The sequence below is a fragment of the Macaca mulatta genome, chromosome 10, assembly GCF_049350105.2.
Source record: "Macaca mulatta isolate MMU2019108-1 chromosome 10, T2T-MMU8v2.0, whole genome shotgun sequence".
NCBI lineage: Eukaryota > Metazoa > Chordata > Mammalia > Primates > Cercopithecidae > Macaca > Macaca mulatta.
The window spans coordinates 64,442,430-64,458,341 of record NC_133415.1 but is presented as its reverse complement, the minus strand read 5'-3'; the positions used below and the strand labels follow the sequence as shown (position 1 = coordinate 64,458,341).

General features: G+C 47.0%; 1 protein-coding gene across 4 annotated transcripts in view; it reads left to right on the top strand.

The window, feature by feature from the left end:
* Nucleotides 1–15,912, top strand: part of SLC24A3 (solute carrier family 24 member 3) — a 503,439-nt gene that overhangs the window by 357,082 nt on the left and 130,445 nt on the right. For all 4 annotated transcript variants that reach the window (XM_077951123.1, XM_077951122.1, XM_015149569.3 and 1 more), the window contains exons 4-6: nt 1,796–1,870; nt 6,799–6,883; nt 7,265–7,368. In XM_077951123.1, coding sequence (XP_077807249.1) covers nt 1,796–1,870; nt 6,799–6,883; nt 7,265–7,368 — 264 coding nt within the window. The remainder of the gene's footprint in view (nt 1–1,795; nt 1,871–6,798; nt 6,884–7,264; nt 7,369–15,912) is intronic.

The following is a 15,912-nucleotide window of genomic DNA, read 5'->3' as shown; positions in this document are numbered from 1 at the left end:
ACGGTTGCAAGTGACAGAAACTTAAAATTGCTTAAGTGTAAAAGGCCTATTATTGGCTCATGAAATTGGAAAGTCCACTTTGATTTTAGACTGGAGCTGGGGTCAGGGGTCACATGGTGTCATTTGGGATGTGTGTGTGCCTGTGTGTGTGCGTGCATGTGCCTATCCCATCTCTTGGGTCGGCTTCTCACTGTGAGAGCAGCATTCTTCTCAGGCAAGTTTTCTCTATATGACAGCTGCCTCTAGCAGCTCCAGATGTGGGGTGTTTATATCCATAAAAAGAGGGTGTCTCTCCCTCAGCTTCTCCATTTATCTCTGCTTGGCCCCTTACAGACCTGTCCTTGACTCTCCACTGTGTGACAGGGCATGGATGATCTATGGCTATCCTGGGTCATGTCTGCGCCCTGTGTGAGTTGGAGAGGATGTATGACTCCCATCCTGAGGAGCACTTCTCAAAAGGAAAAGAGACTGGGAGGTCAATAAATGAACGCAATGTCACTGCTGAGGTTGCTGGAACTTGAACCACACCTATTAGATGCTTTGAGAAGCAAGTAACAGAGATGTTCTAAATCAAACTGGCCTCAACAGTGTTCATGGTATGTTATGAAGTCAAGAGGCAGGGTGGGCACTTGATCAAGGGCTCAGGGATGTTATCAAGGGCTTAGGTTTTTTTTTGACTCAGGGTCAACTTCCTCTCAAGTCAGATTCCTTCAATATGACTGTCAGCGGCAATGAGGGCTCCCAGCTTCCTCCTCCACAACCAGCAACAGAGGGTGAGAAATGGCTCCCTTTGGCAAAAACTAAAAGCCTTTCCTGCTCTCTAATTGGGCCAGCCTAGGTCATGTGCTCATCTCTGAACCAATAGCCACAGCTAATGAATACTACATACTGATTGACCAATCAGCATCCACTCCTGGAGAAAAGGATAGGGTCACCTTCCACATGCGGCATGGTGGATATTTGGACAAAACTGGGGTCTCCTTAGGAAAGAGTGGGAGAAGGATGTTGAGTGGTCAATCAACACTGAAATCCTAGTAAGATTTCATTAGTTAGAGAGGAAACATGGGGTTGAATAGAGTGGAGAGGCAATTTCTGGCCAGAAGGTAGAATTCCAGGTGATACCCTGGTCATAGCTGACCAAGATGCAGAAGCAAGTTTGCAAAGCTTTCCTGCAGGGATCTGGTGAGTAAAGAGGTTCAGTTGGAAGTGTTCATTTATTTATTCCCTCATTTCACATACCTTTATGGAGTACCTACTATATACCAGGCCCTGTGCTGACTGCTGGGGATATGGCAATAATTACATGAAATTAATTATATGACATCGTATCCTCATGAACTTCTGGTGGAGGAGACAGACAATAGGTGAATTAATTTAACATATAATATATCGGGAAAAACCAAAGAGATAAATGAGATAGAGAGAAATGGGAGTGGGCGAAAGAGGTTGCCATCTGAGCAGGGACCTGAAGGGTGTGATGGCGTGATCCAGTGGGCTATCTTGCGGGAGAGTGTTCCAGGCAGAGGGAAGAACAAGTGCAAAGGCCGTGAGACAGGAATCCATGGCATGTTTCATGGAAAGGGAGGTGGGCAAAAGGAGAGTAGCAGGTGATAACATCAGAGAGGAAGCTGGGACCAGGTCACAGGGGAGTGTTGTGGGCATTGCAAAGACTTGGTATTTAAGATGTTGAATTCACGATGACAGAAGACATTATCAAAGCAGAAGGTGGCTGGACCCTCATCTTCCTGGCCCTGCCTCGCTCTAACTTTAACCCCTTTTATCTCCTCTCTTCCAGGCCATATACATGTTCTATGCGCTGGCCATTGTGTGTGATGACTTCTTCGTCCCTTCCTTGGAAAAGATCTGTGAGGTACGTGCCTCATATTCTTGGTATGTGTGAGCCAGACTGGGGACTGAACCTGTGCCCTGTATTGTTCCAGCCTCCTCACCAAGGTCCTGGGGAGCCCTTGCAGGGCAGCTGCGGTGGAAACACTAGGCATCAGCATGTTTGAGAGCGATGGTCATTATTAGCACAAAAGTGCCATCAGTCCACTGAGCATTTCATGACACCGATCAATAATCAGATGAAAACCCAAAGGACCAACCTCCGCAACTCCATTTAGACCTAACTAATGGTGCTATTTGTATTTTCCTTCCCCATTTTCTTTTCCTTTTAACCTCACTCTTCCTTTCTCTCTGTCATTTCCTCTACCCCTCTCTCCTGCGTTTCCTTCTGCCTCTATAACTCTCCTTTGATGATCCTTGGGGTCCTCACAGGATTAAAAACCTCCAACCGCATACCTCTGCCACACTTCCTCTCTCTGTATATATACAGAAATGCTCCAAGTGGAAGCACTGAGATGAAAGAATTGGCCACAGAGATCAGGAAAGTGTCCTTGTTAGAAATCATCACAGTGCATGCCAGGCTGAACAGCAAGTTAAACCCCTTTCATCAAAAAATATTCAGCAGATCTAGAACTCTTTCATTCTCCTGCCTCTTTCAACTCTTTGTCTGTTTGGAAATGTAGTTTCCTTTATCTGAAAGCTTTCCATTTTATTTATTTATTTATTTTTAAATTCAGAATCCCTGTTTCCAGAAGGCATCTCCCTCAGACACATCTGTCCGGAACTCGGTTTCTGTATGCCAGTAGTTCTCAAAACTGGTTGTGTCTTCCCTTTCCTTCTCTCTCCTGTGAGTACCTGATCCAGTAGGTCTTGGGAGAGTGGGAGGGGGTAGAACTTGCATTTCTAGTACGTTTTTCAGGTGATGCTGAGGCTGCTGCCTGGTGCAGGAACCACAGACTTAGCGAACCGCATACCCTAAACAGTTACTTCTACATCCTGGAAGTTAGTGTTGGATACTTAAATAAATAAAAAGTGTCCCACAATAAGAATATTTAGAGAGTCACAGGAGGGGCTCCCTTCCACGGTAGCACAGAATAAGTGAGGTGGCGTCTGAAATGCACAGTGGGCAGGTGGGGAGGCCCTTTGTCCGAGGACTCCCACCTGGGAGTGGGGTCACGTTATGTTGAAGGGGAGGAGGTGTTCCTCACCTGTAACTGGAGTCCTCTGTGATCTCTGAAATACCACCATTGGGTGGTTTATTCTTCATGCAGAGCAAAACCACTCTCTCTCTTTCCCATGCAAATTTTTTGGTGTGAACATCAAAATTATATTCTGGAAATGTCAATACAGCTGTCAGCACGTGTTCTACTCAGTTGAGGAAATCCACAGAACCTGTGAATACTCACGCCCTTGTAGGGGGAGGCAATCAAAGAGCCAGAAAATGGCAGAAAAAGAGGGCGGGGTGAGTCTTTTAACAAAAAAAAGTTTTAAGGAGAGGAAAAGGAAAAAAAATGTTTAAGTAGGGGGTGTTATTTTACTAGGTCCCTGATATGGTTCAGTCGCTAAACAGTGTGTATGACTATGTCTACTTGTCTTTCATCATCTCAAGAATTCTGCCAGGTGACTGATATTATCCCCTCTTTACAAACAAGGAAACCAGAGCTTGAGAAGCTGAGCAACTTGCCCTGGGTCACGGGATAGAGTCACTATTTGAGCCCAAGTCAGCCTGAGTCCCAAATCTTCAGACTTTTTGCTGCTCCACTATCCAGAGACGAGCCTGGATCAGGTCATGGTGTTGTTAGAACTGGCTGCACTGCCCGGACCCACAGCGATACTGGAGGAGTGGGCACAGAAGAGCAACCACCTTTTCCTGGGCTCTCCCTCCTTCCACCCCGAATCTGGTCTTATAAGCAAGATTCATATAACAAGAGTAGGTGCCTCGTGCCTGTCTCCTGTAAAGATAGTGTTGGCTCCATGGACCTTAAACAGCCTTAATTGCTGGGGAAACGTTATGTCTGTGAATGGTGGGTGGGCTGAGGTCAGAGCTTACATGTATTTAGAGATAGAGATCCTGACATGTTTACATCTTCTAAGAGTCGTGGGATCAATTCTCCCTGGAGTTATACTTTCTCACAAGATGAGAGGATCATGGTGTGGGTCCACCAGCAGTGGCCTAGAGGGCCTCTCGGCGCTGGGCTCTGTTTACTGCCTGTGCTTTCCCTAATCACTTTTTAATGATTCGATATTGTGTGTTTCATGGTTGCTCGTAGACTAAAACTGAGAGTAGGGCAGAAAAACACAGAAGGATGTTGTTTCCAGCTTTTGTGAAAGATGAGTAGGGAGAGAAATCCACACGATTCAACAAATCATTGCTTGGAGGTCAGGGCAGATTCTCACTCAGTCTCAAATACTTTAAAGTTAAAAGCAGAAAAATGTGGAGTTCTGGAAAAGGCAAAGAAGAGAAACTGGGAGAAAGAGAAGGAGATAAAGGCAGTGATCCAGGATCTGAAACTGGGGTCCGGCCCTGATGCTTGCAAAGCACCTGCTCCATGCCAGCCCCTTCCCCTGTCTGGACCTCACTTTCTCCTTGTGTCTGGACCTCACTTTCTGCTTCTGTGAAATGGCAGCCCCTAGATTTTGAACAGCCAAGAGATATCATTGCAGGACATGCAGAGAGGGTCTCCAGAGTTTAGAGAAATCCTGTGTGCCACAGTAGACAGACTCGGCTGCACTGAGGTGGAAAGGGAGAGAGGCATTTCAAGAAGAAGAGTGAACATGAACCAAAGCTGAATGAGAGGAAGGGCCTGGCATCTCCAAGGACCATGAGGTGGCAGCTTTGGGCTGAGCAGAGGCTCATCTAGGAAAGATGAAGTCAGATGGGGAGGGTGGGAGGCTTTGGGACCCATGTGGAGGCTTCCAGGACAGCAGTGGGACATTTGAGCAGCGGAAGATGTGACAATAGTTCTGGAACACTACTCACCCCTCTGATGTCAGCACTAAGCTGGGCTTTGCCTGGACCAAGCTCTATGCCAGAGGCTGGGAGGAAACTAGATCACACACAGTGTGTCCCATCCCATCCTGGGGCTCCTAGCTGCAGAGCAGCTCCAGGGTAATATCCACAGGGGGCTGAAGGAAGTGGCGGGGAATTGGCAAGTGCAAAAGTGCAGAGAGAGTGGGGGAAGGAGAGGTTGATGCTGTGAGGGATAGAGTTGGGAGGAGATCAAGAAAGGGCTTGTGCAAGGGGCAGGATTAGAGCAGCCCTTAGAGGGAAGGTGTTAGTGGCCAAGTATTTTGAGGAAGGGTATTTGGTGAGAGAACATCTGAGCCGCAAAACCAAGATGGGGTTTTGCACCAGCATACCGGCAGCCCTGCATGCCAGGCTGGGCGTTAGGAATTATTCCAAGCTCTGGAAGGAGCTGGGGAGGGCTTTAGAGGGCTCTGTCATGGTAGATAGGAGTCCAGAGTCAAGAAGACTAGAGTCCTGTGAGATGTTGCCAGGGCTGAAGTGAACTGAGGATGATGGAGGGATGTAAGAAGATATGGAGGAAGAAACAAACTGGCTGGATGAAGGAGAGGGGGGAACTGGACATGAACCCAAGGTTTGGATACTACAACTAATACCCCAGCAGGACAGAACCACAGCAACACACGGCTCCCGCCTCCTGGCAGGTCTTGGCAAAGCATACAGGTTGCTGCGAGCTGTGGGTCAGGCTACCTCACTCACAAACTCTTAGCTCCATGGGACGGGAGTGCTTGGACACCCCTCACAGCCTCACCTTGCAACTTTGCAGTATGTGTGCCTCCATCTTAGGGTCTGCTCAGCATCCCATGTGAAGCTTCGCTGTCCAGCCGACAGCGAAGCGACCCAGGATCCTAGATTAAAATCCTCCATTAGGACTCCTCCTGCAGACTATTCTGAGTCAGTCAATGGAGGCCAGTGACCTACACCAGGGCCACACTGCCCCTCTCTGGCTGAGCAAGGAAGTGCAGCTGTTGGTGCCACTGGAAGAGGAGGATGTCACTGAAGCTTGACTGCCAGGAGGGAACTGTCATACTCCAAGTATGCTGGCAGCCAGCAGCACACTTTCTGGGTCATGACTGAATGCAGAAATGCAAAATCTGGTAACCAGCCTCTAATGTATAATTGCCTTGTCTTCTTGCAAATCACCTTTTGGTTTAACAAACAGGGTAACATGGAGAGCTCATTGTATAAACTCCATCTTGGCAGGGCTGATGCCTCATTACTTTCTTCTCAGCTTTAAGCCCCCCCTCCCACTCTCCAATCCCGGGGTTTCCAGACTGCCTCAAGGAAGGAGAGTGGGTTTCAGTAGGGTGATCCCCACATCCACACCCCAACATGCCTCCATAACCTCCTAGAGTAAAGACTCACAAACTGGTTACCATGAGCCTCATTTAGCCTGAGATCAGCATAGTATCACAAAAATCAGGAAGCTTTGCATAAAAGTTTGGATTATTGGCATCTCTTAAAAATCAGAATATCTGGCCACACTGAAGGAACTGGGCAATGCTCCCATAGAAAGAGGTGAATGCCCCCATCATAGCCTCAGACATACTATCTGCTGTGGCCTCCCATGGGCCCACCTCCACTCCTGACTGTCATCTGCACAGCCCCTGGGGGAACTGGGTTGAAGACTCCTAGATCTTCCCAAGAGGCTTTAGCTCATAAGGACATGCAGTTCCCTCCCCAAACCTGTCCCTTGAGGAGGGCATTGAGAGGAGCTCTGGCTCAGCAGGGGTTCGGCAACAGTGGCTGGGCTCTGTGAGAAGGAGAAGGGGGCTGAGAGGGACTAAGTACCAGCCCCAGGTCCCATCGTTCCTGCTCTCACTGAAGCCCCAGGCTTTGCTTCTCAGGGCTTGAACTTGTTGTCACAGTCACCTCTCTTCCCAGATGGAATCCCAACTCACCTGTGCTTTGTCTTTGCTCCTCTGTAGCGCCTGCACCTCAGTGAAGATGTGGCTGGGGCCACATTCATGGCGGCGGGCAGTTCGGCCCCAGAGCTGTTCACATCGGTCATAGGTAGGTGACAGACTGAGGGACATCTCAGCCCTTCACTGTCTGAAGGAAAGGGGCTCTGGGAAGAGATGGCCCCCAGACCGAGACTGTCTGCCTCTCATAGAAAATGATAATCCAGGGGCCCCAATGAGTAGAACATCAGCCTCCCATCTGCTGTTGTTTTATTTAAGTGATGCTTTTACTGTGCATGAACTTGTCCCAGACCCCGAGCCCCCCACACTCCTGTGCAGCAGTCATCCCTCTGTAGATTAGAAAGCTCTCTCCACGCTCAGCTGTTTCCTGTAGATTCTGAGAACAATCTAATGCTTATGAAAGGTTCCCCACGCCCACTTTGGAATGCAACAGGGCCACAGCAGCCAGGCTGATGTGGGATCTGTGTTACAGGGGTCTTCATCACCAAAGGCGACGTGGGAGTTGGCACCATCGTGGGCTCAGCGGTATTCAACATCCTGTGCATCATTGGTGTCTGTGGGCTCTTTGCTGGGCAGGTAAGACTGGCGGCTTCTTTGTGATGGCAAATGTGATATTGGGGAAAGGGGAGTCCTGGAGTTTAGGCAGGAGATTGTCTTGCTGGAACACAACTTGTATCAGGGCCCAGTGGTTTGGGCAGCAGTGATTTAGGACCTCACATCCCAGGATGCTGGCCCAGCTGGAAGTGGAAACTGGTAAGCCACCATTGGTTGGTCTCCATGTTGATGATAGAATGCTCAGGTCCACATAAATAATTAACCAGCCTGAAAGATGTGGGTTACAATCTGAAGGGTTCCACACTCATTTTGGTATGTTACTGATCTGAACTAGAATAGCCTAGAACACTTTTAGGTATGATTTTTGCTCAGTGGAAGTAAAATACATGAGAATCTGCTAAACACAATGTGCAGTCATCGTGGTTTAGGACACAGTCTAACCTTTTTCGACTATAGTAGAGCATTTCATTTCTCTGTTTTAGCGTGCCTTTGGGGTCATGAAGGGCTTTGCAAGCCTGCAGTTTACCTATGGAGTTGATGCCACTTCCAGGTGGTGTCCTGGTATCTGTGTTCTTTATGAATACTGGTGTCTGTTTTGGAAAGCTTGGGGAAGGTGCTCACTGCAGGGGAGGCTCTGGGCGACTGAGACTACAGACACTGCAGCAGCGCCTGGAGGTTTGTTTGCAGGGTTTGCAACTGTTTTGCCAACTCTGATATCCTAAATTTCTTCATAGGAATTTTATTCAGAAACAACACAACCTTGAGGTCTCTTCCCAAATACCCACAACTTTGTGTATCTTCTAGTAAAAGTCACTTCTAAAAGCTTGTGGAGGCTACTCCACTTACAATATCAAGGAAACTGTTGATTGTAATCACTTGATCAGCAGCCTTGACATGAACAGTGCGCTGTTCTACTAGAAGCAGCTGATTGGGTCAGGGGGCTAAGGAAAGCCCCGGGGCAGCCTTCCCCACACCCTTTGCCAGGCCCCTCACCTCACAACAGCGCCAAGGGGCACCCCATGCTGCCCATTCCGCTGATGTAGACTCAAGGGTCTCCATGCAGGACACCCCTGGTCCACCATTGCATTCCCCGCTGCCCATTTTTACTTCCGTCATCTTCATGTCTATTGATTTGTCTGGATTGCCTGGTGTATCAGTTGCTTTCAGGTGACACGCAGAGGGATACCTGGGTCTCATCGGGACTCAGCTCCAGGGCCCACAGGTGGACGGGTTCCTTCTTTCAGGAGAAGGGGCTCCCAGTACGTGGTGACTGAGCTCTGCTCAGCTCCCTAGACTGAATGATTTCCCTCTTGTCATCCTTTCGGTCAGTGAGCTCATGTCTTAGATTTTGTGGACCCACAATATGTGCTTTCTAAATCTCCCATAAATGTAGTTAGTATTTTTTAAAAAATGTGTCTCTGCCTTTGCCTTTGGTGCTATTTGCACTTCCCTGGCTCTCCTTTGCCTTGGACACCTGCCCGTGGCCTTCCAGAGATGAACAGCAGAAGAGTCTGTCGCTGTTAGCACTCTCCTAATTGGCATTGTCACCATCAGCAGTATGGTTATTAGTCTAGCTGTTATTAGTGTTGTCATTAGTTCATTCATCATTTGTACCTGAAGCTTGATTCAAAAGCAAGCCCAGAGGAAGAGAGATAATGTAGAGAAATGAAACAAATGACTGGGGAGCATCTAGTCAGTGCCACACAACTAATTACTTATGAAATGGCTTGGATGCATGTGTGGCTCATCACTCATTAGCAACGCGGCTCATCCCAGCTTGGTTGGAACACCTGCATCAAAGGCAAAGGGCTCTCTGAACTCCAAAAAATGCTGGTGCTTGTCCCTTCACTCACTCCAGAAGGTCTTTGCTGGCTCACCTCACAACCCCATAGCCATGGACAGAAGTAACAGCCATGACTGTTGGGAGAAGCAGTCCACGCGATGACTCTGGATGCCAACCTTTCCTTCTGAGTTTCCTGTCCTGTGCCCACTTGGAGATTTTCAAGGCCATCCAGCTCAGGGTTGTGTAGGATCCTTCAAGTCTTTGCAGAGAAAGCAAAATTATGTTTTGGAAAGAACATGGGCTGGGGAATCAGGTGGGTCTGGGTTTGTATCTTGATTCTGCCATTTTCTGGCTGTGAGACCTTGGAGAAGTTACTTATGTTCTCAAAGCCTCATTTTTCTCATCTATAGAGTGGGTATAAGCACACCTACTTCCTAGTGTTGCCATCAGGATGAACTATAGCACCTGTTCTACATGGTAAGTCAGTCTCAGTTAGACACCATTAGCAATGCTCAGAATAGCATCCCTGGGGTTCTCCCCTCCAAATTCCACCGAGATCACTGTGATAATTTGACCAACTCATTGATAGAACTTATCTAACAGTCAAGGGTGTCTACAGCTTAATTAACAGACACAGGATACTCAATGGGAAGGGAAGAGATGGTCAGGGAGAAGATCTCCTAAATGGAAATCAAAGTAAGGAGATGTTCATAGAAAAACAATCTCAAAAAACTGGTACTTACTTCTGTGCTGTCTACCAGTAGGAGGGAAAAAAAAAGAAATGGCAGCTTCCCAGCCTCACACAGGGAGAAGCTCTCCCAAGCGGTGGAGTTGGTGCAGTGGAATGTTATGGCAAAGGCTGGATATTGGGAATTGAAGCGATTAATAAATCCAATCATGGGTCTCACTTAGCGTTTTATTTATGTTGATCTGCACTTTCATTTGGCTGGGAGAATTACCAGAAAGTGCCCGTGGGCCTCCCTCTACGAATTTCAGCATGGAGGGTTGCACATGACCAAGTCTGTTATCCATCTGAAATTAAAGTAATTAAGCTATAAGGTTTGAGTTCCTGTCTCAATTAGGGTTTTGATGAATTCAGTGTAATTAAATGTCTGCTGTAGTTGCAGTTTGCAAACATAGCCCTCGCTTCAGTGTTCGCCTAAGGTGCTTTGGGGAGTTTTATGGGACAAAAAGGAAATTGCTGCTTAGAAAGTGGCTTACAGAGAGGTTCTTGGCATCACTGCGAGACATTTACAAGGCTGTGGTCCTACAAGTTTCCTTTATTTAAAAACGAAGCATAATAACAACAAAGAGAAAACACTGAGCTCTTGATGCAACATACTAATGAATTTTGCACATTGTATTGAAAGGACTTCATGCCAGTTTTGTAAAACAACGTACTTATGAATTTCAATCTGCCGTTCAGAGCATGTGAAGATTTAAATGCATAACCACAAACAGAAATTATTCAGTTTAACTGCATCCCAGGTTAGGACTTTCATATTCAGGTTATTACAGGCCGGCAGATGGCTCCAGTTTATAATAAAGAGCTCCAACATCAGCCCTACTGGCATCGTCAAAATGTGCCTGATGTTCTTTGGCAAGGCCCGTCTCATCTTGGCTAGATTTGCCTTTCTTCAAATAATACTGGCTCGTTTAAACAAACCCTAGCAGCACCCAGAGGTTGCACCTCTGAATTGAAATCCGCCTGCATTTAGGTTTCCCAGGGAGATTCTAAGCAAGGATTCAAGTGCAAACAGTTGATTTGAAAGGTGATCCCAGGAAGTGCTTGTGGGACAGTGTGGAAGGCAGGCAGGGAAGAGAAAGGAGCGGAGGAAAGTGTGTTAGCAAGCCAGTTATCACTATGGGCAACTGAGATCTAATTCTTCTGTGGGAACTTGGAGACAGTTTAACGGGAGAGCCACTAAGTTATCTCACGTAAGGAGGCATGGGAGCTAGAGTATTTATCCACAAGCTTCCGTCATTCATTGCTTCAAGACTGCGCTTAAGGGATATTAATTCCCCAGCATTCAAGCTTGCTGGGCCCGGGCAGAGTGGATTTTGGGGCCCAGGGGAAACCCCCAGGCAAAGAGATCTAAGGACAGCAGTGGAAAGGGCCTGAAATGGTAAAGGTGGGGAAATATGAGTGAGCTCATAATAAAGCATTTGCTACAAACTCAAGACAAAGGCTTTAAAACAATCCACTTGGTGGGTCTCATCTTCAGCTTCCTTAGATGAAACAGAAGCTTTAGTACTAGGCAGACTATAAAATGTCTAAGGCCAGGACATGTTGCATTTAAAGAATTTCCTCTAATGTTAAAAATAACAGCTACTGTTTATTAAGTTTCTCTAACATTCAGGCACCACACTAGATTCTGTATAAATATTTGCAGAAATACACCCACTGAGTTTTAAGATAGTTATCATCCTTCTTTACAGGCAAGAAAATTGATACTGGGGAATTCAGTACCCCCCAGATGGCAAAGGGTCTATTGTGAGGTAGTTAAGACTGAATTTGAGCTCACATCAGTTGGTTATAAATTCCATTCTCCTTCCAAATGGGGGATCTATGATTTTAAAATCTCCAGATGTTATCTTTGCATTCTTATGATTAGCCTTGGATTTTATGTGTTCTTTGGAAGTTTGGGGCGTAGGAGCTGGGGTCAGTGCCAAGAAAACAGACACATTAGCAAAATGGTGGTAGCCCGTGATCAACAATGGAAGTATTAGGTTGGTGCAAAAGTAATTGCGGTTTTTGCCATTACTTTCAATTACTTTTGCACCAACCTAATATTGTACTTAACCCAAACAATGTGCAGCTAGAAGTTTCTCTTATACTTAGATGGCATCTCCCACAGCTGGGCTTTTGCTTCCACCACAGATGGAGGACTCAGGCTAATAAACACAGCAGGAGACCCACAGGCTACCCCAGCTTACCCCATATGCCTTGATTTCTAACTTATTGTTCCCCAGACAAAACCCAGCACATCATCTCCCCTGTTCCAATCCTGAGACACATCCAGATTTTCCAAGAAGCTGGAGACAGAGGACAGAGGAGGCCAAAAACCACATGCCAATAGTTTTGCCAAACCTAAAAATAGGGGCCGGAGGCCTAACATCCACTCCAAGGAGGGAGATGAAATTGCAAGGAAGAGAATGAGTGATCTGTCGAGAAATCAAGGGGGCAGGTATGGGAGAAGGCCTCACCCAGGAGCCAGGGTGCTTTCATACAGGATCCTGTGAGTAGCAGAGAGCAGAATGTGTGGTGCAGGAGTAGACCAAGGCCAAGGTCAGGTCCAGCTGAGGCAGCCAGTGAATTCCATCACACCCAGTAAAACTGGGTTTCTCCCAGCATCTTCTGCAGACTGTGGCATCAGAAGGCAGACTTCTGTTAGAAGCAGAGCCCTGGCCCTAGCCCCAGGCCAGCTGAATCAGAAAAGCAGCTCACCTGCTTCAGCTCCATCTGCAGGCTCGTCCTAGACCAAGCGTGGCACTGGATGAGAGGCAGCCTCCAGCAGTTGGTCCAGGCAGGGTAGACAGTCTTGCTGAGGCCCCAGTCCTATGACTGACCATCTGCCTGAGGCTGTCTCTTACACTGTCCCCTCGTAGTTTCTTTTCCTGGTCATCCCCACTCCAACCCCCTCAAGGCCAGGTCCTGACAGGGCCCCACAGCTGATCTCCCCCTGACAGATGCTGTTGGTTCCAGGCCCAGAGTTCTACTAAGGCCACCCACTTGGCTCTGTGCTGCTCTGTTTTCATTTCCTCTACAACTTCACCCCGGATCTCTGTGTTAGCTTTGACCTTGGCTCACAAAATTTGTGTCTTGCTTGTTCTACTTCTTTGATATGATCTCCTGAAATCAGATTCATTCTCAGATCCACATCTAGACTAATTAGAAGCTTTCAGTCTTAGGTAACAACAACAAAAAAATCCCAACTCTAATTGGTTTCTTAAATGAAATAAATGTATTGGTGTCTCTGAAAAACACAAACGAAAATGAACATCAGGTATGGCTTGATCAGGACTTCCAGTCCCATTGTTGTGGTTCTTATATCTCTACTCTCCTCTGCTTCCTTCCTCAGACTAGTTTTTTGTATGGCAGAAAATAACTGTAGCATTTTCAGGCCTCGTATACACATACCACATTGGCAAGGAAAGAGAAAGAGGATGTCTCCTTGGCTGCCACACCTCATTCCCCATCCCCTCATAGCATCATCAAACAAAAATCTGATTGGGCCAACTTAGGTCACCTGACCATCCCTGAACCAATCATTGTGGCAAAAGAACTAGTTACTCAGTTGGTTTAGGTTAATCAAGAACCACATACCCATTTCTCCCTTCCCTCCAGAGCTAAGAATCTAATCACTTCCACCCCAAATACACAGTTTTTGGTTTATTATAAAAAGCAGACAGGTTTATTATGAAAAGCAGACAGGTTTATTGTAAGAACCAGACTATAAGACAAATCCTATGCAATATCATATGCTGCCTCAATGTCTGCTTTCCCTGGGCTGGTAGAACACAAAGGAAAAAATGCACATAGATCCACTCTAGGTCTTGGTGTGGACATATGCTCTCATTTCTTTCAGGTAAATAACCTAGGAATGGGATTACTGGGTTGTGTGCTAACTATGTTTGTAAGAAACCAACAACAACTTTGCAAAGTGGCTAAAGCATTTGTATTTCTACCACCTACACGTGGGATTCCAGGTGCCCCACATCATCACCAGCACTTAGTATTATCAGTACTGTTCTGTTCTGTTTTCATTTTAGCCATTCCATTGAGCACGAGTGGCACCTCGCTACGGTTTTAATTTGCCTTGCCCTGATGAGTCATAATGTTGGGCATTTTTTAACAGACTTCTTTGCCATCTTCTTTGGTGAAAAGTCTGTTTAAATCATTGCCCATTTGTTAGTCAGGGGTTTTGTCCTCTTCTTATTCTATTGTCCAGGCAGTTTCTAAATCATCACACACGACTAAGCACTCCTCTGAATCCTTCCGTCTAATTTATTTCCATGGCCAAATCAATAGTGGGTAGAGCCATTGGAAATGATTTAGACTGATCATGGCAATGTTTTATTAGTTCTGTTGCTTGGATTTGGGTTTGCAAGAGAGGTACTCATAATCAGCACTGTGCAATGGGGGAAAGAAAATGAAGCAATCATTTCCCTTTAGTATGGCACACCTGGGTGTATCTGAGATGCATCATTCCAGAAATGTGAAGAGAAAAGCAGGAACCTCTCGTAGCCAGCATTGAGGACTCCTTCCATGTAGTTTTCATGATGCTCCTTGAAAGTGAGTAATTTTCATGTTTCTTTTGAAACTCACTTTCAAGGAGCACCATGAAAATTACTGGAAGGAATATTCACCTCCTGAAATTCACTGCCTGCATCCTTGGCAAAGACTTTCTTTTTTTTTTTTTTTTTTTTTTTGAGAGAGAGAGAGTCTCATTCTTTTGCCCACGCTGGAATGCAGTGGCACGATCTTGGCTCACTACAACCTCCACCTCCCGAGTTCAAATGATTCTACTACCTCAGCCTCCTAAGTAGCTGAGATTACAGGTACCCGCCACCATGCCTGGCTAATTTTTGTATTTTTAGTAGAGATGGGGTTTCACCATGTTGGTCAGGCTGGTCTCCAACTCCTGACCTCAGATGATCCACCTGCCTATAAGTGCTGGGCTTACAGACGTGGGCCACCGCACCTGGCTGGCAAAGACTTCCAATGTATAAGGAGCCCAGAGTCTTACCACCATCGCAGCTGAGCGCTGTCCCAAGATGAGAGTCCATCTTTGGGGCACAAATGTCATTTCTTTCCATGACACCATATTCCCCACACTGCCTCCTATCACAGGCGAGTGGGGCTCTTAGCAAGAATCTGCCACGTGAGCCCATGGCTAATTGAACCAAAGCCAGGTCACCAGTTAGCGAAATCACAGAAAGAGGTAGAGACTGGGAAGCCAGGCAAGTAGCTGAACCTGGCAAGTAGCTGAACCTGAGTTGAAGGTTAAGTACAGTGAGGACAAAAGCCAGTCAGAGGGGCAGATGCTTATTTTATGGATGCTTCCCTTTAACAAGCACACCTACAGAACTTACCTTGTGGCAGGCACTGTCTCGCAGCATTACATATGTGAACTCATTTTGATCCTTTTAATAACTCCTAGAGAAAGACACTGTTGAGAAAAGAGGAAACCAAGGCTCAGAGAGGCTGAGTAATGTGTCAGCCACAGAACCAATGAGTTGGGAGATGCTGAGGGCTGCAGGGGTCCAGCTAAACAACATAGGCAAGGCAGGGTAACTGCTTCCTCAAGCCCAGCTCCCAGAGTCGATTTAGACCAGGGGCCTCACACCCTAACCCTCCCTCCACAGTGTGGCTGTCCTCAATATTCCTTCACAGCTCAGTGCCCTCTTATCACCATGAAACCCACCTCAGCAAGTAATCAGAGGGGTACACTTGGGTGCAAAGGGACTGGCAGCTCAGCAAATGCCTCCTTCCCCACTGCTGCAACATGTGGCATCTGCTGAGCTTTTGTTCTCCTGCTGGACGTTCTGCTGTGGGGCCGTGTTCTCCTGTGGGGCCATTCACTCCTGAACCCCACAACTGCCGGGTGGGCCCAGGCACCCTCAGCCTTAGCACAGAGACCCCTCATCTCCACACCTGTCCTTTCTGCATGGGCAGAGCTAGCCTGCACGCCAAGTGAGGGGAGGCCAAGGATTCCAGTCATGGCCTTCAAACTCCACCCCAGGGCAAAGAGGCACTGGAAAGCTTCAACTGATAAAAG